Below are 22,935 nucleotides of genomic sequence, written 5' to 3'. Positions count from 1 at the left end.
CTTCTGCCTTTAGTTGCCACGGTCATCTGGATTCAGCCCTTCCCCCTGCTCCGCTTCCAATGCGGGGTGCTCTCTGCTCTGCACCCCTGTCTCCATCTCGGCACGCCCGCGGGACAGTCCCGGTCTGTCCCTTGGAAGAGCTGAGCCTTTTTACTAGGACAACGTGCATTGTCCCCCTCTTCCAGCTCCACCCAAGGGCTTTGGGAGGGAGGCGCGGGGAAGCCTCTTTGGGCTGCAGATCTTCAGAAGTAGCAGGAGACCTGGCGATGGCAGGACACTGCTCCTGAAGTCTGCACCCCGACAGAGCGAGGGGCCGGGACCTTCTCTTCCCTGACTTGCCTGTGTTGTTGCAGACGGTGGCAGACTGCGTCCTGTATTACTACCTGACCAAGAAGAATGAGAATTACAAGAACCTTGTAAGAAGGAATTACCGGCGACGCGGGAAGAGCCAGGTAAGAGGCGGAGGAGCGCGTGAAAACGTCGTCCCTTGTGCTGAGCAAGGAGCTGCAGTGCTTTGTACGTGCAGCTTTTCAGCAGCACTTTCTCCGAGCACCCCAAATGCTTCTTTTCTCCCCTCCCCAGATGAAGACCTTGCTTGCAGACTGCAATGGGGCTGTGGTTTTGTTCTGTGTAGCTTTTCAGAACATGCTGTTTTCTGGCAGTTGATGTTTGTCCGTCTCCGTGCCAAGGTCACAGTAGCTTTAAAAAAGCAAACAACAAACCCAAGATGCTTGAAAAAGGGGATGGAGCGAATGCAGAAAACCTGGCCAGGCGTCAGGAGTAGCACGGGGTTACCCGTGCAGCCTGCAGCTCTGTGCAAGAACCGAGCGGGGCCCGTTTCTCTCTGCCCTGCGGAGACGGCAGCCGGCGTGCCAACGGGGGACAGGGCTCCTGGGGGCTGGGTGGGGATGTTCCTGCCTTGCAGAGCCTGCCCAAGGCTCTTCCTGCAGGGAAAAGTATGGGAGGAGAATGACTTGGGTGGGAGTGACTTGTGGTGACTGCCTGAGCAGAGCCGTATAAAGCTATCTGAAGTGCCGGAGGGTGTCGGAGATCCCCGTGGGGGCTGGCTGATTTGGCGCTGAAGCTAGAGGAGACCCTTAACCCTTTGGTTATGGGCTGGGCAGGTACCTTAGGGCACCACGAGGTGCCTGGGGGTAGGTGACTGAATCAACCCTTGCCGTTACCATGGCCAAGATACAAATCTAGACACGACCATCCCGGTGTTACTGCTGATACCACGATACCGAGGTACCCAGATAAGTGCTGACATTTTGGGCAGATACCTTGTCCCTGCGGATGCTTTCAGCCAGAGGAAGGTCCCGCTGGTGGATCCCCAGGTCCATGAAGTGAACAATTATCCGCGTCATGAGGAGAGCGAGGTGACCACAAAGGGAGTCTCTCTCCAGATAACGTGGAGATAGGGATGGAAAAACTGGCCCGGCCTGTGCCACCACTGACATCAGCAGCTCCTCACGCTGCATGGCCATAAAAAGCAGCACTTGGGTCTAGATCCTGATTGGGAGGCAGATAGGTAGCCTCGCTCCAATTTGATTTCTGCAGCATTAAGACATCAGAATAGCTAGCACATGACGAATGTCATGGACGGGGCCCAATTTTCCCTTCTTTTTTTCAGAGACATTAGGGATGGATAAAGCCCTATTAGATTATCCAGTCCCTCTCCCAGCAAACACAGGGTGGTTCCCTCCGGTACATTTTTATAGTGTTTACCATGGTCTGTTTTGGTAGATCACAGCAACTAGAATATGAGGCCACATTTGTTTCTTGTTAGCAGTGGAGACATTTAGCAAAGCTCATTCTGGTTTCAATGTTAAGTTGAGCAAGTAACAAGTGTGGAGGGAGAGAGGCAATCTAACGCTCTGCTCTGCATCTACCTACCTACCCCTGCGGCCACAGACCTGCTGGTCCTGCCGCCAGCAGGTACTATTTGTATTTTGGTTTTTAAAAGTATCCAAAGTATCCTTGGCTGCAGAATTTCCCATGACGCTTGCCCTCGCTGATGAGTCTGGTCCAGCCTGGGCAGTGGAGATCGTGTGCTGCCGTTTGGAGCCTCGTTCAGTGCCGCCTTTGGAAGCAGGGATTTGCTGCATCGACCGTAGTGAAAGGCAGGACTGTTTTTGCAAGTAGGGGACAGCAATATTTGTAAATCGTTAAGGAGGCTGCTGGGCACCGAAGGGAGCGGATTGCACCTCCGCTGGAGCAGACCTCAACCAGAACATTACTGACTTTGAAAGAAGAGTCAGATCCCTGAGTCTGGGGGGAAAGCGAAGTGAATATTTCCCGTTACTGTTGGATGCTCAGGTGGAAGGTGGGGTGTTCAGCCAAGCTTTAAGAGCCAAGGGCTGGCCGCAGGAATAGCAGTAGGAGAGAGGGGCAGAACAAGAGTTGCTGCATACAATCCAGCCTGGAGCAGCTCTCCCCCAGAGATCTTGGGAGGTCTTGAGACGCACGTTTTGTGCTGCGATACCTCCAGTATTCCTGTATGTCGCTTGCATCTGTTTCCTGCGAGGCTGCATGCAGAGGAGCGCTGGAAGAGCGCTGGAAGGGCACGCTGCTGCGGAGCAGAGGCAGCGGAGCTGGCAGGGCAGCATGGCTGGGTCCGTGCCGCAAAGGAAGGCTGAGCTGGGGAGAGAGTCGTTTCAGGGTGGGATTTTAGGTAATGAAGGAAGGAATGTGTAGTTAAAAGTCCTGCCAGAAGCTGGTGGGAGCGGTGAAGCATCTCCCATGCACCTCTTCGCGGAGCCGGGGTCTCCCCTGAGCGCGGTGCCGATGGGACCTGCTTTCCTGGGCCAGGCTGGGTCACCATGCGGCTGCCCAGACCAGCACGGGAGAGGTCAGATACTGGCAAATCTGGAGGGCTAGGATGGAGGGATGCTTCTGGTGGGATTTCTGCTTAGTGAGGACCTTCAGAAACTGCTCAAATTCTGCCTACGCCTGCAGAAAGTGTTCTCCTTTGGGAGTAACCTGTGCCGGAGGCTCAGCCGGCACCTTGCCTGCGCGTCCTCCCTGCTTGTTCCCAGGGGATCCCCCTTCGTTGCACCAGTTCAGCCATTTGCGGGGCTGTCGACTGAACTGGGCTGCAGGGAACTAATCTGAGCTTAAAATAGCTTCTGTTGGCCCCAGATTATTTTTAACCCCGTGCAGGTCCCTCATCCTGTGGCCTCGCGAAGAGTCGGGGCTGTGGCTGGGGGGCGGCGGTGTTGGGCTGCCCCTGCACCGGGGGCTCTGCCTTCACCGGCCCAGTCTCGGCCACCAGAGATGAGGACGGGACGAAGGACGGGAGACACGGTGGGACGGCACGGGGACAGGCAGCGTGCAGGGAGGAGACGGGGCTGCGAACAGAATTCCTGCAGCATCGGGAGACGTGATGCTGCGCTCCCGACGCTGCCCGTGCTCCAAGCACGGATTTTCCTGCTGGTAAGGGGTCAAGCAGTTAAACGCCAAAAGTGAGATTTAATTGATTTAGAGGAGGGGAGGAGAGGTTGACTTCGATATCAGATGAGAGGAGCGGATGAGGTCTGATACAAATAGCGTTTCAAGTGGCCCTATGCTGTTTTCTTGCTCCTTTTCTCACGGAGAGGTTGGTGGTCTTATTCGCTCTTGGAGGCTGTGGGGAGCTTGAGTACGAAGTGGAGATAATTACACGTAGAAATAAAGCTACTCTGGTGTCGAGATTATCATTGTGGCCTACTTATTAAAAGTCCATTAAAAAATACGAATCCCACTGCTCACTGGCTGATGGTCCCCTGGCAAAGGATATTCCTCATAAAGCTGCTACTTATTGCTAAAAATCTCCTGCCAAGAGCGGGGATTTCACATGATTCTGCTTCCAGTTTGTCAGAAAACCGAGCAGCCGCCCGCTCCGAGGCAGGGCGCATGCTCCCGGCACGCCGCCTTCCCCAGCGCCGATGAATGAAAGGCGCGTGCATCTGATGGATCGCTATGCGTAATATTCGGGCTCCCGAGATGAAGGTCCTTTCTAAAATAATCCTCTGCGTTCGGGTATGGAAAATGCCGTTTAACCCTGAAAGGAGGAAATCAGTGGGGAGAGGAATAACTTCTAAGCGTGTAATTTCTCATTGAAAAAAAAAAAAAAAAAGAAAAAAGTTTGAGTCATGATAAAACGATCTGATCCAATGTTCAATGTACAGTAATAAGCATAAATTTGCATGAGCTTGTAATGAAAGGCCCTTGCGCGGCTGCGTCGCCTGGGGGGGCTGTCGCAATTGCTCTTCAGGGTATTTCAAGGAGCATCTCTCTGTGAACACCCCTAATTCTGTAGCGGGGGGCACCAAAATTGAAGCTAGGCAATTAGCGCCGTGTGCTTTGCTCTTTGGGCAAGCTGCTCCGCCGGGCTGTAGTAGCGCAAGCGTTGGGCTGAAACCGTGTTGGAAGAAAAGTGACTCTATTTCAACATAATTATTCCGTGAGGAGTGTGGGGTTTTTATTCCAGAATAAATTGGCTTTGATTTTGGAGTAGCGTTGCCCACGTGGCAGTGGAGCGGCCGCAGCGCACAGGTTATGCTTCCTGCAGGAGCTCCGGTGAATTCCCGGGGGGAGAAGCCGCCCAGCTCCTGCGCAGTGCAGGGGTAGGGAGGCGGGCGGCCGCCCCGCCAGGCAAAGCCGCCGGTGCTCTTGCCGGTGGCGGGTCGGTCGGCAGCAGCGATGGGCGGCCGGAGGAGCCGCCGCCCGCCCTGGGGATGACTCAGAGGTGGATGAAGTCATGCGCCGCGCTGGATGGACGCGGCCCGCGGGACGTGCCGTCATGCCGGTCCCCCTCGGCGCTGCTGTCAGACGGTGCTCACATATTCCTCGGTGAAAGGGCCCCGTGCGTTAGTGCTGACGCTTTCGAGGACTCGTTCCGGGGGGACTGGAGCCGCCGGACTCCCCCTTCCTCTGCCGGGGAGCGGTGCTGGAGCCGTGCCGGCGGGGCGGGGGCTGCGGCGTGACCTGCCCCGGCAGCCGGCACAGTCTCCTGCCAGGGCCGACGGCCTTTCCCAGGCCCACCCTCTTCCCTGCCCTCTGCCAAAACCCAAATCGAATTATCCGTCCCGCCGGCTGTCCCGCCCTCCCCAAACACAAACCATTCCCCTCGCCGACGCAGATAAACAGCCCCAGCCTGGATTTTTATAAACAACCCATTTACTTTTTTCACATAAGCGCCGTCCCAGCCGGCGGGGCTGGCAGGGCTCGGGCTGCCAGACGGGCGCTGCCTGCCCGCGGCTCCGGGTCTCCGTGCACCCCGTCCCCGGCGCAGAAGCGGAGCACCCGCCACGGACCAGCCGTGCCCGGCCGTCACCTCTCCTCCCTCTGCGAGGATCAGGTCTGGAGCTCGGCAAACTGCCTCTTACACCGCAAGTTGTGCGTGTGCCCTTGCTCCGTTAACCACAACGGCTAATGAGATGAATGATGAGTATTTATTTCTGGGAAGCATTCGATTTTCATCAATCCGGGGAGCGGCTCCTCGTTAATGACAAGGGGTTTGACAACTTCTCTTTCAGACACGGGGAGGTACTTGTCATAAAATGCTGCTTTAACAATGCAGCACATCATACAGAAATAACCCTGGATGTGGGCAGTAAACTTTGCCGCCACAAATACCAATAAATTATTCTGCAAGCGTTTAAGCCGGTGCTGACTTGAGCACTGTATTTTAAACAGCGCTGAGATGATCGGTGGAGTGGGCAGGGGGGAACGGTTGTGGCCGCAAAGAGCAGTTTGTGTGGCTGGAAACGACGCCCGGGATGTCGGTGTTGGGGTGCGGGTTCATCTTCTGCTGATGGATATTGCCGCGTCCTGCTTGTCGTCCTGTCCCCCCGGCTCTGCCCCATCCCGCCAGCTGGGCCAGGTCAGCTCGCTGCTGGGACGCAAAGGGGATTGAATTTGGCTCATTTTCTGGACAGGTCTGCAGTGTGACAGCACTGCTGGTGGCTGGGGAAACCTGCCCAGCCAGGCTGGGGTGCAGCACCCATGAGACGTCATCAAACCCGGCCAGACCCCACGGTCCTGGTCCTGCTCGAGTGTGGCCTCGTGAGGAGAAACGTCTCGCAGAGAGTTTATCCTTTGGGTGCTCGTGTGTGCGCTGCTCAGCGCAGGCTCTCTCTTTTTAAATCTACATCTCCTCGTAGCCAAAAAAAATCTAGACAAAACCAGTTAACCCCCAGAATCCTCAAAACTGGTCCGAAACCATCCTCACGGAAAGCAGCGGGCTTCCCATGAGCACGGAGGGTGGTGCTGGAGTGCGTTTGGAGGCAGCAGGTCCTGCTCGGCAGCTGGCAGTGTACAACTTGCAAAGTTTCCATCAGAAAAAGTGGTTGTTTCTGGGAAAACACCCGTCTCTCGTGCTTTTCCTACAGCTCGGTGTAGCTTGAGCACTTCCCGGCGCACAGGGCAGCCTGACGGCAGTGCCGCGGGGATCACGGGCGAGGGCTCGGGGTCTGCAGCCTGTCCTGTACTTTGCTAAACGCTCTCTGCCAGGGCCCGCGTTCGCCTCCGGGCCTCGAAACGGGAACATCCGCCTGCCCTCTCCGGGGTGCCGAGATTGCCGGGTACCGAGCGTGTGGTTGGGGCTGGTAAAGGGCTGTCACCCAGGGCCGTCACTGCCCTGTTTGGCGGGGGGGGTTGAGGATTGGGGTGCCTGCACAGAGGGGGTGGTGGGCGAGATGTGAGACACGGCGATGTTCGAGCTGATATCGGTCCTGTGACCCTCCATTAGCGCCTGCTCTTTCAGTCTGGGCTCCCATCGCTCCCAAACCCTGTCCTCCAGGAATGCCCCGTAAGGTGCATCGTGCCCACTCCCCCATTACGAGGGCGTTGCAGCTTTCCCGCAGCCCTGCCACCCTTCCCGGCAGCATAATCGGGCAAACACAGTGGAAACTTGCATTCCTGAAATCTCAGCTGCAGTTTTGGGGGTGATTAAATGAGAATGATGTGGCCATATTTGGGAAAAGAATCGAAGGATGCGTTGCCACGGGAGGATGGCTGCTCGGTCCCCAGCTCCCGATGCGGCCTCGCGGGCTGCTGGCAGCGCGGGGACGGCAGTGAGACCTGTGGGCTCGGAGCGGGGACGGGCACCGGCAGGCAGGGACGAGCAGCCGCTTCCCTCTGGAGTAACACCGGCATGGGCTGCCGATGGACCACTTGCTGATGGACCCTTGGGCCACCACAGCCGGGCTCTTCCGTGCAGCTTGATCGTGTCTGCAGTTAGCAATAATAAAATAGTCACTTAAAAGCGACGTGAACCTTCCCGTTCCGGCTGACCCCCGAGTTCGGACTCGTGTTTCTCCAGCAGCCCGTCGATGCGTCCTCCCGGCGAGTGCTCCACCACGCCTGCACCCACGTGAGTATTGCTGAGGACGGGGGTTTGGGATCCAGGCTGGGCGTTACCGATCCCGGTGGGGGACCTGCAGCATCTTCCCGGCGGGACAGGGAGTGATAGAAGCGGTTGGGTTTTGGGATGAGTTGTTTTATCTGTTATTGTGATCCAGATTTGACTGGGAACGGACGGGAAGTAGGTCGCGTCATTGCTAAGTTGCTTTCTAAAGCAGGCACGGCTGAAAATCCCAGAGAAAACTGCTTCTGCAAGGATACGGGGGCTTGCTTTGCCCCCGGTGTATCTGCGGCGTGCATGGATGCCGCTCTGCGTCCCACGAGCCGCCAACCCGGCACCTTCTTCTCTTGGCAGGGCTCAGAGGGAGGTCGGCAAGCGGCCGGGGGGCTGCGAGCAGGGGGGAGCGGGGTAAAGCAAACCACAGGGAAGAGAAAACACGTGTTCCCCGCCTGGGACAGAGCGGGGGCTCATCTCCACTGCTTCCAAACGTTACGCTGTCTTCCCCTCGGGTCATTTTCCCTTCACGAGCAATCAAATCACTTTTTAAAAAACTCAGCAGCGACCCAGAAAAGAAACATTTCCTCTTATGGAAAAGCCCTCGGTGATTTAAGGAGGGATCTGAGCAAGCAGGGTCCTGTAAAAATCACTTCTGTGCTTCACTGAGATCAAGGAGCAAGCGGTGGGAAGGCATCAGTGCCCGCTGTGCTGGGCTGAGCTGCCCAGGGGCCCCTGCCCGAAAGGCTCCTGTGCCCGAAAGACTCCTGTGCCCAACGGGCTCCCGCTGCCGCCCAAGATGAGCCCACGCTGGGGTGCGTGCACCAGACGGTCGTGCCGTGGTCTGGCGAGTGATGCTGCAGGGTCCGGCATCTGCAGTCCCACAGCCGGCCCATCCCCTCGCCCCCGGCACGCCGCTCGCCCCCAGGACCGGCACCCTGGGAGATGGCACGGGGCTTTCCCACGGCACGGCAGGGCAGCCCAGCTGCGGCTGCCGGCGCTTTGCTGCTGGCACCGGCCGTGTTTTGTGGCCTGCGGTGCCGGAGAGCTGTGCTGGCGAGCGTGCGTGGGGCCTGTTCAGTGCCTCCCGGGATGCTGGGCACGGCCCCGGCGTTTTCCATCTCTGCCATGTCATGATTGCTGTCTTGCAGAGTTTGTTGTTTACTTACTGGCGGAGGAGCAGCACAGCTCTGGGCCGTCACGGTCGGAGCTGAACCAAGTGAGCCCCGTGCTCGCTATCGTTCTCCTTATCAAATCCGAGCCTGGCCCTTTGATTTTTCGACTAGCTTCCGCAGCCAACAGCATCAAACCCAGCCCCGGGACACGAGCGATCAAAGCCAAGTCGCCGGCAGACATTCCTCTTCCTCTCCTTGTTGTTTTGGCAGCGGCTTGTTTTGCTTTGTGGTTTCTCCCATGAGTGGAGGGTGCCGCGCGCGGTCGTGAGAAGCCAGGCCGCGCGGCGGTGGGTGGCAGCGAGGGCTGAGGCATTCCAGACCATCGGATCAGAGGCTCTGGGCCCTGGGAGTTGGCCACATGTACACACACGTACTTCTAAGCCATTCTCCCTGCGCTCCGTATCCAGCCTGCCGCCGAGGGACGGGTAGATAGGTGCGGGGAGCGCTGTTTGCGGTGGCCATGCGGTGTCAGACCTCGGTGGCGGGCGCCTCGACCTCTGCTACGGCGTTGGCGAACGGGGAGGGACGTTCCTCGGGCGCCTGGGCAGCGCGGTGGCTAAAGAGGAGGCTGGTGCTGTGGGTGCTCGGTGGGGGAGTCCCTGCCCTGGTCCTCGTTGGTGCGACCTGCCGGGGGGAGAGTTTGAAAGCAGGTGGAAGGATGGATGTGGGTGGTGGGAGAGAGGACGCTCCCGAGCCGTGGCTGCGTGGTGCCAGCCCTGCTCCTGGCAGAGATGCTCTGCGCAGCGTCCCGTGGGGCCGGGGAGAGGGGTGGGAGCCGAGTGCCGAGTCCCGCCGGCTGTGCCACAAAGAGCGCAGTGCATCCTGCCCCGCGGTGCCGGTGCCAGACCCTGTGGGACGTTCAGGGTGATGCCAGCAGACACCCGTGCACGCAGACGGCCATCGCAGGCGTGCTGGGGCTCCTGGAGAAGCAGCAAAGCAAACCGCAGGTGTTCCTGGCCAGCGTAGCATAGGCCTTTTGTCTTTGGCTTATCTCGAGCTGGTTTTAATTTGCAACTCCCTGATTGCACGCAATGACCTCGGCCTGAGCCTGCTCCGCAGCCAAGTGCCCCTGGAGAACATCATAAATGCCATTGATCTGAAGTCACCCGCGGGAGAAGCGAGGAGCCAGCACCCCCCACGCGGGAGAGGCGGCCTGGCCGAGCGGGCGCTCCGGGCTGCTGGAGGGGATGGGGCTCGTGTTGACGGGGTGCAGCTCCCTCCAGAGCCCCCGTCGAGGCAGACTTCGGTGTGACGCAGTGGGGAGAGGGTTGGCACGTGTCACCGCGCTGCTGCAGCGAGCCTGTGGCGAGGGCTGCAAAGCCGCCTTCAAGCGAAAACCCCAGAGCTCGCTGCCTGTGGTGCCTGGGGATGGGCTTGCGCGGTACCGAAATGAGTTGCCTCGCAGCTCCGCCTGGCTCGCTCGGCTCCCTCTGCACGAGGGCGTAGAGGGTTGTGGTTTGCTCCCTCCTGAGTTAAGGAGCAAACAGGAGTCGGTGGTTTCCGTGGTGTGTTCATCTTCTGTAAGGGCACCGTAATGACGGCAGTGGAGGTGATGCACCTGCTGGCAGCAAAATGGCATCCCCCGTCCAGCCGATCCACCCTCAAACCTGGCGTGAGAGAGAGGAGGTGTCACCCCCGGCCGGTACTTGGACTCGGGGACGGGCTCTCGCACCAGAGCCGGTTCCCCGCCAGTGCGTCCGCCAGCAAGCGGCATGGCTGGCAGGAGCTGGTGGTCCTGGGAGAGGAACGGGACTCCCAGAGATGAGCTCAGCTAAACATCACGGGGAGAGTTGCTGTGAAATGGTGGCCGTGCCTGTCCCCAGCAGGACCAGGGCTGGGGAACCGAGCACTGCTGGTAACAGTGGTGTTTTGGTGCATATTTTGAGGGTGCTGCGGAGCAGGGAGCGAGGGGGGGGGACTGGGAGAGGGCGCGGGTGCCTCAGTTGCAAGGTGCAAAGGTGCACGGTCCAGCAGTTAACGCCAGGATGCCCCGTGGGCAGCGAGGGAGGTTCCTGCGCGGGGCTCTGGCATGGTCCCCGGTCTCCTGCCACAGCCCAGCACATCTCGCCGCGGAGGGGATGGGGAAGGCAGGAGCAGTTGTTTTCCGGAGGTTTGCAAGTTTGGAAAATAAATAAGCCTGCGCCGTAGGTTAAGCTTGGCATCCTGGCGGATTAATCACGCTGGCTGCAGCCAGCACTGAGAGCCCCGGTGACGAGAGCTGTGGTTTATAGATGATGATTCATCGACTCGACTTAGAGCGACCACGTTATTCCAGCAGATTGCAAAATCATAAGAGGAATGTTGTGGTTAGTTTACGGCTTAACTATGCAAATCGTCAGGAAGCCTTCAGAGCCGGAGAATGTAAGGCACAGCGCGCCCGGATGGCTGGGCGGTGAGAAGGGGCCGGGAGCCGGCGATGGGGCTGTCGGGGACCGGCCGCTCGCGGGAGCCGGGGAGCGGGGAGGTGAGTGATTTGGGGGGAGATGAGGGTCCGGAGCTCACGGTGAGCGTGCGAACGGCGTGCTTCGGAGGCGGGGAACGCGCCGCCGGCCGGGAAGGGGTTTCTGGCTGGTTTCACCGTCTCTGTGCCAAGGCGGCAGGCGTCTCCGGCGGGGCTGGGGAGGGTGAAGGTGGGGAGCTGCTTCCCCCACCTCCTCCTGCCCTCCCGTCCTGCTTCCAGAAGCAGGCAGAGCCTCAGCGGAGGAAGTAAACAGAGTGGGAGGAGCTGCACCTCTTCCTCGCCGGGGCTTTCTCCCAGCCAGACCCGCTGCCGGGACGTGCAGCAAGTTGGTTGGTTCTCAGCAGGGCCGGTGTTTCAATGTCCGGGACCTACCTAGAAGCCGGTGTTCCCCAAAAGCGCGCTTGGAGCGGGAGCTTGGCGGCGGCTGAAATCCCCGTGACGTGCCAGCCCGATGGAGCTGGCCGGGCAGGGCGAGCAACGTCGCTCCGGAGGGGAGCCAAGCGCCGGGGCGAGCATGCCTGCCTGCCCGCGGGCCCCGGCAAGGGGGTGGCCGGCGGCGCACGGGGTGTTCCCGGGAGGGCTGGCAGCGCTCTGCTCCTCTCCAGCTGCTCCGGCGCCGGTGGGAAATTGGGGTAGAGGTGAGCAGATGTTTGTAATTACGGAGCAGCTCATGCCGGAGCACGGGGAGCGTGCGGGGAAGGAGGCCGCCCGTCGCCATGGGCTTGGAGCAGGATCAGCCTCTCGCTCACGCGTCCCGTGTGCGATTTTGTCCCGGGGCCTTTTTAAATAAACAGGATGTGTCGGCAGCAAAAATAAGCAGCAGCGATGCTGGGGAGGAAGGGCGGTCCGGCAGTTAGAGCGTCTGACCTGGGAGGGAGGGACAGGAGGGACAGCCCTGCCCTCTGCCACAGGCATCTTCCCTGGCTTCGGGCACGTCCCTTCACCTTCTTGTGCAAGGTGGGGAGCACGTACCTGCTTTGCCTCCGGGAGGTGGGGTGCCTCATCCTCAGCGGGGCAGGGATGTAGGTGGAGAAAGGTTGAAGGTTGCCAGGAGCCGAGCAGTTTTGGTGCCGGCCTTTGGCGTATCTGCTAAGAGCCAACCCACCTGCCGGTCCACCTCTAATCGGGGCAGCGTGAATCAGAGGGAAACATCGGCTGGTAATTGGGGAAGCATTTCCTGGCCTGTCACGCTTTGGGATGGCGTCCCGTCCCTTGAATCATCCAGAGCTGGTCCACGTCCAGCGCTAAGAATAGCCTCCCCGTGCACCGCAGGGGCAGCCGTGTGCCGGGAGGGGGGGACCGGCCAGCTCGCGGGTTCCCGGCTGTGACTTCCCGGCGCTGTGCCGTGCTGTGGTCCGGCTCCGATGGATCGGAGGTTTGGGGTAGAGCACGTAGCGTGGATGGGCCGAGGCGGCTGCTGTGCTCGGTCCCCAGGGGGGTGTCCCACCTCCTTTCGGCTTGTAGCTGAGCTCTTGCACAGCTTCGTTAGGGACCCCGGGGTGCCCACTCCCACGCAGGGCTCTGGGTGCTTCAACCAGCCCCACAGCCTCCAGCCCAGGGTGTAGCCTCGGGTGGGATGTAAGGAGGCATTTGTGAGCGTGGCCGTCCCCAGAGGGGCTTTCCGGGGTGTTTGGGGGGTGCCCTATGTGCCCGTCTTCGCTGTGCAGCCGAGCCTGGGCACAGAGATAAGCCATCACCAAATGCTTGCGAGGGTTCAAAGCAGTATTTGGCCAGGAGCTTTCTTCAGATTAAAACATGAACGCAGCCGTGGGTGGCACAAGGGACAGTTTTCCCCACCGTGGCCTCATGGTGACAATGCTGCCCAATTTATGCATTTCAGCCCAGCAGGAGAGGGCCGGCGGGTGAGAGCCATCCTGTCCCGTCCCGCTGTGCGCAGGGTGCTGCGCCCACCCGGCTCTTGCTGCTGGCATCGGGCACCCTGCCGTGGCCGGAGCAGGGCAATCACTAGAGGGCATCCTTGGATCGAGATGCTCCTCTGTGGTGGGAGAAGCCCTAATTTGATGTTCCACCAGGCCGGGCTTGAAACCTCTGTGGGAGCAAAGCCAGAGGAAAGGGATGTGCAGTGGCCTGATGAAGCTGGGCCAGTGGGATTTGCCTGTCATCGTGCCGGAGCTTGGCGGATGCCTCTCCGGGGAAGCGCCTGCGTTGCAGCGTGAGCCTCCGCGGCCGCTTGCACCTCTCCCTGCCTTTCCACCCCTGCTTTTGCGGGCTGGCGTAGGCAGCTCAGCATCGCTGCCATCCCAGCCTGTTCCTCTGGGGAAGAGCTGCGATGGCTGCTCGGGGTGACAGCCCCCTGATTCGAACGAGCACGGAGGCAAGATGAGACGATGCTGAAGCTTCCCTTGGGAGCCCATGTCAGCCTGCTGATGGGGCAGGGACTCCTGGGGTTGCGGCTAGGTTTACAGCTGGAGGAGAGCTGGGTTTACGCCCCAGGGAGCCGGGATCTCCGAGATGCAGGGTTTCCCCCATCCCTCAAAAGGAAACATTCACGATGGGGTGGTAGAAATACTGCGAAACTCATCTGGGCGCCCCTCCCTTGCCAAAGCGCTTGGTGAAGGGAACACGGGTGGGTGGTGACGGCCGGGGCTGGGGCAGAGCCTGCTCCCTGCCCGGCCCTCGGAGGTCACAGCCCTCACTTCGTGGGTGTTTGTCTGGGCTGAACCCACGCTCAGGGTTCACTGCGGCTCCACAGCATGACTCAGAGGGATTCGGAGAGTTCAGGCAGCGCTGGGGAAACGCTGACGGATGCCCCTTGCTCCTCTGCTGCCAGCACGGGCTCGCCCACCTCCCAGCCCCAGCAGACTTGCTGGCTGCCCCCCTCCTTCTCCCCGGGTTTGGGGGCTGCAAGGGCAGTGCCCAGCACGCTGGGTACGACGCTGTTCCTTGGCCAGTTGCTGCAGGAGACGGCCCGTTCCCCAAGCCTTAGAGACTTAAGGACACTGGAAAATCTTAAGCGACCAAGTGCTCATCCCAACCATTCCGCAGCTCCCCTTCCCCAGATCCCCCCCACCTTGCATCCCACTGAGCCGTTCCCGGTAGCGCAGTGGGGATGTGAGCGGATGCGGTCCGGGTGTGTTCGGCACGTGTGCCGGCATGGAGGTGTTGCAGGGGCTGCTCGAGCCTGTCACGCGTGCGCTGCCGAGCGGGGGTCCTGGCGGCACAGCCGCCTCCCCCCCAGCACGAGGAGGAATTGAAGGTCTGCGGGGTTTCGGTGATGGCAGCAGTTGTTTTAAGGACTTGTGTTGAACTGGGGCCTGAAAGAATCAGAAGCTTTTTTGTTAAACTGCTCCAAAGCCCGTTTTGACAGCTCCGCACTTCTCGTTTTAGCACCGGCCCGTGGGGGCAGAGGGTTTAGCTTGCACCCAGCGCCGCTGCTGCGAGGACGCCTGTGTTCAAGGCAGCTTCCCCTCTCCCGCAGAGCGGGGACAGGCCAGACCCCCGGCTCGAGGGTTGCAGGCACACCTCGTCCGCGCTTGGCCAAAGGGCTGCGTGACGGCCAGACCAGGCCACCCGGGATCATCCTTTCTGCTGATAAATCCACTTTAAGGCAATTTTTCCCCCCGTTACATCACCAAACCCTTTCCCAAGGGGTGGTGGAAGCCCTGCAGCTTGGGCAGGGGCCGGGTGAGCCCGGGTGGGTTTCCTGGCACAAGCAGCCCTGCATTAGCCAGGAGCAGGATGGTTTAATAAATCATTTCCGTCTCTAATTTCTCCTTCTCTATGAGATGCCTCTTGTTTGCCGGTTGCCAGAGGGAAGGGAGGTCAGGGGAACCAGGCCTCCCCAGTATCCTCCTTCCTGCAGCTGTTGAAACAAAATCCAGAACGATTACAATCGCTGTGTCCCTCCCTCGGGTACCGCCGCGCCTTCGGTCCGAGCGACGGCAGCGGCGTTGGGGCAGCCTGGCACGGGCTCCACCGAGGGTGCCAGGCGGTACGGAGCGGGTGGGGAGCCGGGCATCTTCCCTTCTTGGTGATACGGGGCCAGAAACTTTCCCCGTAGGTCATGTTAGATGCTTGGGAAAAAGATCACAGCGTTGGTATCGCTGAGCCTCGGGGCATCTCTGGTGTCCCCGTCTCCTTCGTGCTCCAGCAAAATGCATCCTACCAGCTGCAAATTGCGACCGCTGTTGTTAAGCCGTCATCTACGGGGAACAGGGGGGTTGTTCTCACCTCCCTGCCCTCCCCCGTGTCGGGTCCCTGCTCGCTGCCTGCAGACCCCCAGGAGCCGCAGGAGCTGTCCCGCTGCCTGGAACGGGAGCCGGAGCACGGCTGCCGTGCCTGATCCCAAACTAGCTCTGATCTCCCCAGAAAGCTTTTGGCCTCCGTCAGCACCCTGCCTGTCCCCTCTGCCTGCAGCGCTTTTTCCTCTTGGCCGCTCGCCCCCCAGCATTGTTTCGCCGTGTTTGTTTAGGTTGGCCCAGGTGCTGCGATGTATCCGCCTCAGCACTGAGGGTTTGTTTTGTTTTACGTCCCTTGTTTTGCAGCAGCAGCAGCAAATGCCCCGGAGCAGCCAAGAAGAGAAAGATGAAAAAGAGAAAGAAAAGGAGAAGGAGGGAGAGAAGGAGGAAGACAAGCAGGAGACAGAAAATGACAAAGAAGAACTGACAAAGTAAGGACAACCCTCCCTGCCTGGCTCGCCTCCATCTCCAGCGAGGGCTGGGGCTGCGGCGGTGGGATGCGGCGGTGGGATGCGGCGGTGGGACACGGCGTGGTCCAGGGCTGCCTGACCCCATGCAGGACCATGTGCTCCCACCTCACCTCCGCAGGGAGGGAAGGGCAGAGCCTGCTCTCCTCTTCATTCCCCTTCCCTGCTGCTCCCAAACAGGGAAAGCAACTCTGATACGCTTTTTTTTTTTTTTTAAATATAAACCCAATCGACCCGCAAAGCCCCTCTGATCCTCCAGCTTGTTTTGTTGCGAGAGCCTCCAGCAGTCAGAGGAGCAATCCGGGCGCAGCCGAGCGTGGCTCTTCACCTTTAGCGTTACTGATGTCAACGTGAGCGCTCCCAGATGAAGGGCTGCAGCCAGCCCTGCCTCCCTCACACCGAACGGGGAGCGTCGGAGCTGTGGCGGGGAAAGGTTGGCACGCAGACCGCTAGCTATCTGTAATGGGCTTAATACTGGCTTTAAAAGAACATCTGGCTTCATTATATCTAGGCTGCTAAGACATTTACCAGCAGGTCCCTTTCAGGAAGATAAATGAGGAGGAGGCAGGGATGAATTTGAATGGTCTGGTATTAAACCTGTCTCCGTCAGGTCTCTGCGTGCACTTGGTGGTGGTGCTGCAGCCAGCTGCAGAAAGAAAACCCCACCGCAAATCACCCCACCACCAATCCAGCCCATTCCCAGCCAGGAAAAGAGCCTGCGTCTGCAAAAAAAAATGCAGACCTGCCCCCCCCAAAAGACCAACAAAAAAAAAAAAAATCCCCCAACACGTGCAAAGCAATAATGGCTTGACCTAAAAATTGGACCAACCCGACAACGTTTTTTCTTCCTTCCCTGTTTTTGCAGGGACAAGAACGACGACACATCTGGGGAAGACAACGATGAGAAAGAAACCGTCACCTCCAAAGGTCGCAAAACCGCCAACAGCCAGGGCAGGCGCAAAGGCCGCATCACCCGCTCCATGGCGAACGAAGCCAACAACGAGGAGGCGGCCGCCCCGCAGCAGAGCGCGGAGCTGGGTGCGTAGCAGCGGGCGCGGGGACGGGGAGACCTTGGCAGGGCTTTTGGGGTGTCCACTCTGCTGGGATGGGGCATCACCCTGCTTTGCTCCCTGCTCACGGAGGAGGGTTTTCCTTCGGGAGAGCCTCCTTTTCGGGGGGGCAGCAGTGAGGTTTCTCTATCCCATGAATTACCCAGTGCGGTTCGCCTGGATGAACCAGAGGCATTTGCAAGCCTGGGTTGTCCTGGCTGCATGTTTTAGGGCCTCAGAGGGGGAAAGTATTGCAAAAGACAAAACGGGAAGCTGTTGTTTTTAGCAGTGCATTGGCTGGGTTCATGCAGGGCTCCTGCACCTTCTGCACCCAGAGGTGTGTTTCCCTCTGCAGCAGCTCGGGCTCCAAGTACCCTCAAGCTCTGTGCAGGAGCCTGTTGTGCCCTCCTGGGCTTGCCTGGGTCTCTGCCAGTTCTCCTGCCCTCTCTGTTTTCAAATTTGCCTGGAGCCCGAGCAGCTGCAGCCTGCGGGGTCTTGCGTCGGCCTTGGGAATTGGGCTGACCCCTTCCTCATGGCTGCAGCTGAAGGATGTGGTGGGGAGGCAGTGGGTTACGGCTGCTCAGGAGCCTCCATCCTGGCTGCAGTTGTGCTGTGCACCCCAGGTTGCGCTTGTTTTGCCCAAAAAGCAGCATTTCCCATGCCGGTCCCCGGTGCCCCCGCTCATCTCCCCCATCGGTAGCCAGCCGGGCGCGGTGGTCCGTGTTTTCCTTCCTGTCCTGCCTGCGCAAGGCTGCAGGGTGGCTGCAGCGGGAAGAGGCCGGGAGCAGCCTCAGGGCGAGGTGGGTGAGGCAACGCGTGCTGCCTGTAACGTGGCACCCAGGGACCGCGCCAGCCCGCGGCCGCCAGCAGCGGTCAGCCGGAGCCGTGCGATGCCCCCGCGCCCGTCTCGGGCTAGACGGGAATTCACGGCAGCACCCGCAGCCCCACGTCAGGTCCATCTGCCGCTCGTGTCTGCAGCATCAGTAGTGGTCACCCTGGGACGCTGCTCGTGTATTGACTTAAAGAAGCCAATGCATCGAGGAATTTGGCTGATTTTCCTCTGGTTTTTACTCTTATCAAGTATGAAATTATTACTGCGCTACTTAAGGCAAGTAAAAATAAAAACAGGGTGACTCCTCTCGGTTTCCTTGCTCTGCAGTTTCTTGCTTGTTCTGTTCCATGTGCTATAAATCTCTCGGAGGTGTTTCGCCTCCCTGTTCCTCTGCTGACAACTGGCTGAAGCCTTGATTGCGAGCGCTCTGTTTTCATACAGGCGATATAAATAGTTCCCGGCACAACGGAGCCCTGCTCTCCCTCTCAAACTTGTTAAGCAATGCTGCAAAGAAGCAGCAGATAATGCCAGTAACTTAGATGGGATTTTTTTTATCCCAGCATCTCAGAGTCCTCAATAAACTTCACTGCGAACATGGGGAAAAGACTTTAGACCGTGTTAAATTGGGAAAAGGGAATGGATCGATTCCAGTGACATATCTGAGCTATTGGTTTCACTGTATGTCTCTCCAATAGGGCTTTAATTTAGGTTGGCTAAGAAAGTTATTGCATTTTAAATACCAATTGAACATTAAAAACCAACACAAAACCGTATTGTGGTTTAACTGCAGCATGCCGGAGCTCCCCGTAGGCATCTGTTTCATAACTGCGCAACCTCAGTAAATACCATTAATCAAACCAAACGGGCCGTTTCTTTGACATTTCTTTACCATACAATAACAGTCATCCTCAAGCTGAGTGAAGGGCCCTGCGCAGCGCGTCGGGGACGCTTGCTTTTACGTAAATGAGCGTCACGGCCCCGGCCCCGACTCTGCGGGCGAAGTGGCGAGGTATCCATTTCCCTCCCTCTTGGCCGGCGTCCCGGGGGGCTCGGCGTTTCTGGGGGAGGCGGTGACCTGCGCTGACTTCCAGGAGGTGACACCTGCAGTCGTGCTCAGCCGGCTGTGAAGGAGATTCCTCTGCCCGATGCCGTGAGCATCGGAGCCCATGTTCCGCCCGCAGGGTCTTGGCTTCTTGTAGAGTTTCTTGGAAGATGCTTCCTTCTCTCCTCGCCCATATTCTTTATCCTGAACCTATCAGCCTGTTTTCCATTTTAAAAGGACGCTGTCAAAACATCTCTCATCACTGTTGAAATAATGCTTTGCCTGTTGTTTAGAGTAATAACCCCTTGGCAGCCTGAGCCGGAAATCTGTTTCCTTACCGAGTTGTTTTTTGCCTCTGACTCACACCCTGGTTTGTTATTGTAGGGTTTGCTCTAGTGCCAGGCTGCCAGCAGGACTGTTGCATAGTGAAGGCTTTATGCAGGACCTCGCTGTCCCCAGCACCGCGCCTGGGGTGGGGGAGAGGGGGAGCATCAGGTGCTGACGCCCCTCTCCAACCCTCCCGGCCGGAGCAGCACGGTCCCCCTGCGATGGGCGCTGATCCGGGTGAGCCCCCGGCATTGCTGGAAGCGGCTCTGAGATGCCCGAGAGCCCGGTGATGGCACTGAGGGAGCCCGCGGTCAAGCGCGGCCAACTCCCTTCACGGATGTGGTCGGCCAAAGTCACCGCTGAGGTGACGCTGTTTCTCCGTCTCCACCGAGGGTGACGGTCCCACCCTGCGTCTGCCACCTCCAAAGCACTCAGCCAAAGTCGGCTCCATCTTAGGTACCTGTTGTTGGCGGGCTAGAGTGCGTGGCACCAAATCAGCAGGAAATCTGCTGCCACCCTCAAGCCATCTGGCTTCGCTTCCAGTCCCAAAGTAGAGGTTTTGCATCACCAAGACGCATCCCGGGGGGGATGCTGTGCATGGGTTACCGTGGCGTGGAAAAGCCTTGAGAGCCCGCACCGCGACAGCCTTCCCTGCAGAAACACTTTTGCACTGCACGGCGTTTTGTCGTGCCCCTGGGGAACAGGGTGCGGGACGGGGTTTGGGTGTTCGAGCATCTCCTCGGAGCTCGCCGGGCTTGCTGGGTCCCGCTCACAGCTGACTGCTCTCCTTTCCTTCCTCCTTCCCAGCTTCTCTGGAGATGAATGAAAGCTCTCGCTGGACCGAAGAGGAGATGGAGACGGCTAAAAAAGGTGAGCTGCTCGTTTTCTTTCTCCTGTCGGCTCTGCTGGAGCTAAGCCAGCAATCGGGGGTGGACGGTGTCTGACTGCTGGAGATTCTGCAGGGCGCTGGGTCCTGAGCCGTGGGGCTGGATTCTGCCCGTCCCGCTGCTGGTTTGTTCCCAGCGAGGCTCGGGGGGGGTTTTGAGGGAGGCGGGTGGTGGCACGGGGCGCGTGCTCAGCCAGTCCGGCCCCGGGAGCTCTGCCGACACCAAGGATGTCTGGGCTGCGGCCGGAGCCCGCACGTGTCCCGCGAGGCAGGAGCCGGCCGTAGGAAATGAGGAAGGCGCTTCGCCTGTTGCTTTTTGCAGCTTGGTGTCTGTAGCGTGAGGTGCAGCTTCGCGCCGCTCTCCGAAGGTTCGTGCGATGGGCGCGATCTGTTCCAGACACGCCAAGAGTGCCTGCCTGCATTCGCAGCTCTGGGATTTAGGGAGAGGATGGTGAACCCCGGCGCTCGGCGCGTCGGGGAGCTCGCGAGAGCCGGGGCTGTGGGCAGCGCGGGGTGACTTTACATCCTGGCGCTGATTCAGAGCCTTTGCTGAGACCGTTTTTAAAAAGTGCTGAGTGTAGCACAGCCCTTCTTGCCACTTCCCCTCCTCGTGCCGCTCCTGCGCCAGCTCTTTCGCTGCTTTAATTTTTTTGCCAAAGTCGTGTCCTATTGATGGGCTGTTGAGCTCGCGTCCCCAGCCCGTGCATCCCGCTTGCATCGCTACCGACTCTCCTGGCCCGGTGAGGATTGTAAATGGGAAATTAAAATGGAAATGAGTGTCGTTTGGGGATGGCAAACGCAAACAGGCGTGGTAGCGGGTTCGGCTCTGCTTGGAAAAATGCACCTGCTGCCGGGATGGTGATTACACGTTCTGGAGCGCCGGCTGCCCAGGTGCCGATGGGAGCTGTGGACTTGGATTACTTTGCCTGTGAATATCCCAAAGTGTTTGGCTCACTCGCCTTTAAGCTGTTCCAACCCTCTTTACAACCCGGTGCCAATCCTGCGCGTTGCCGAGCGGGGCTCTCTATAGATGCAAAACTTAATAGATAGACTTTAATCAAGCAAACTGGCCCGGGGCCAGGGAATGGGGCGAGCAGGTGCTGAGCAGGGGAGGGTCGTTGGAGGGATCTTTTCCGAGCACCGCTTTGTTTTGGAGATTGCATCTGGTTGTTAAAAAGTGCCTCTTGCTGTTTTATGCTGGAGGTGCGCTTAAGGAGTCTTAAAACCATCTGCCAAAGCCTGCGCGGAGGAAGGATGAAGCGTGGGAGCACGTAGCGTTATTCCAGCCCAGGGGCCAGGACGGGGCAGGGAGATTTGCTGGTGTAAAGCCCGATCGCTGACGTTTTCCCCTCCGTTACAACCTGGGAAACTGAGATTGCAACACCAGACTTCTACAGAGAAACCAAATTCCCCTTTGCCAGGAAGCAGCCGCTTTAATGCTTCGAACTGGCTCTGTTTGGCATTTCCAGGGACCGGCGCGGTGGGGGTTTCCGACTCGCGGCGGCTGCGAAACTCCGGAGGTAACCTCAGAGGCTGGAGGAGGCGGTGGCAGAGCCCGCTGCCGGCACGGCTGGGCAGGGGCGGAGGAGGCAGCGGGCATCTCGCTCGGGGCGGGCTCGGAGACACTGGCACCATCCTCCTCACCTCAAGGACTCGGCTGCCCTAGCCACACTCTTCCCCGGTACTGGTACCAGTCTGAGCCCACAGCTGGCTGGTGCGGGGAGTTAAACAAGCGAGATGTGAGTCCTACGGAAAGTCAGCCCTAACACCCCGGGGCGCTTGGGCAGATGGGGATGGTGACCTCTGCTCCCAGCACCCGCCAGCCGGGAGATCAGCCCGGCCTTGCCATCCACCCCAGGCTTTTTTGTGCGTGGCGTGAAACCCCGTCTCATTTCTGCTCAGGGAGGTAAGAGAAAACAGCCCTGGGACAGTGAGACGCCGAAGTCGTCTGCTCTGCTCCGGAGTCGCAGAGCTGCACGGAGAGTTTCCAAGCAGGAGAAGGCAGGACTGTGTCTGCCGGGAGAGACAATAAAGGGGAGTTCCGTGTTATTAAAGTTAACTAGGGGAACAAAAACCTAGCAAGGGGAAAGTTCTTGCTTAACGACACTTTTATTATGCAATAAGCTTTGATTCACTAGTCTGTCAAAATGTGCAGAGATTGGTATAATTATGGGGTAGTGTGTTTTTCTGATATTGCCTCCTTGCACCGCAGCTGTGATCCTAAAAGCAGGAGGTTTTGATTAACCGGAGTCGCTCGAGGATTTCCCCCTTCCCTGCCCGAGCCGGGGAGCGGGCAGCACCCGCTGCTCTGCCTGGCTTTGCCGCCGGGCAGGGTGCGGAAGCTTTCGGCAGCGGGTTGGGGCTGTTCCTTAAAAGGCAATGTTTAGGCAGCTCCTGCCTTTGGGAAACCCGCGGGCAGGAGCCCACGCAGGCAGGAGTTAAAGGTAGGCTGGAAGGGAGTTTGCGAGCAGCGGGCGAGCGCCGGCCTCAAGCAGCCGGGTGGGTTTATTGCCCCCCCAGCCCCTCCGCCAAGTTTCGCCGCCAGCGCCCGGCGTTGCAGAGCAGCCGCGATAGCGCCGGAGCTGAACTTGATGAACCGGGAGGTTTCGGCGTGACCTTCGTTACTCTTTAAAGTCTGGTATCTGTTCTCGCCCCGGCTCTGGGTTTTCCCCCTGGCGTCTAACAAGTGGGTTTGTTCTTTGAAAAGAGGCGGCGTGGAAATGGCAGTTTCTTGCTCACCTGAGGTCCTCCTGCGCCTTGGCAAGGCTCTTTGCTCCTCGCCCTCGGGGCAGAGCCAGGCTCGGGCTCCTTGTGCCTTTTCCCGGGCCGAGGAGCCGGAGAGGCCGGGGGATGGAGTCATCATGATGAGGCAGAGGAGAGTTGGGCATGAATGTAAAAAGCTGATGTCAGAGAGTTAAATAACCCATGAAGACTCCTGAATAGTTCATTTTGGGTAGATGTAAAATATTTCCCTGGATACAGAAGGTATTCTTTCAGGGCTGATTTTCAGTTCTGCCAACAACTAACTCAGAAAGTAAGATGAGTTTTGGACTGACCTGAGCCATTTTTTTCCCAGTCCCGTTCTGTCCACGAAACTAAAATAAAGTGGAATTTTTTAAAAAATACTGATTTCTTCAAATTAACACACAGCCAGA

The 22,935-nt window shown here is 58.8% G+C and overlaps 1 protein-coding gene across 1 annotated transcript in view; it reads left to right on the top strand.

Moving 5' to 3' along the window:
• NCOR2 (nuclear receptor corepressor 2) overlaps positions 1–22,935 on the top strand; it is a 255,241-nt gene that overhangs the window by 175,428 nt on the left and 56,878 nt on the right. Inside the window, exons 14-17 of the mRNA XM_075167842.1 lie at positions 354–452; positions 15,484–15,608; positions 16,510–16,682; positions 19,702–19,764. Coding sequence (XP_075023943.1) covers positions 354–452; positions 15,484–15,608; positions 16,510–16,682; positions 19,702–19,764 — 460 coding nt within the window. The remainder of the gene's footprint in view (positions 1–353; positions 453–15,483; positions 15,609–16,509; positions 16,683–19,701; positions 19,765–22,935) is intronic.

Source organism: Calonectris borealis, chromosome 18, assembly GCF_964195595.1.
Source record: "Calonectris borealis chromosome 18, bCalBor7.hap1.2, whole genome shotgun sequence".
Lineage (NCBI taxonomy): Eukaryota > Metazoa > Chordata > Aves > Procellariiformes > Procellariidae > Calonectris > Calonectris borealis.
The sequence above is the reverse complement of the archived record's forward strand: the minus strand, read 5'-3'. Positions and strand labels throughout refer to the sequence as shown.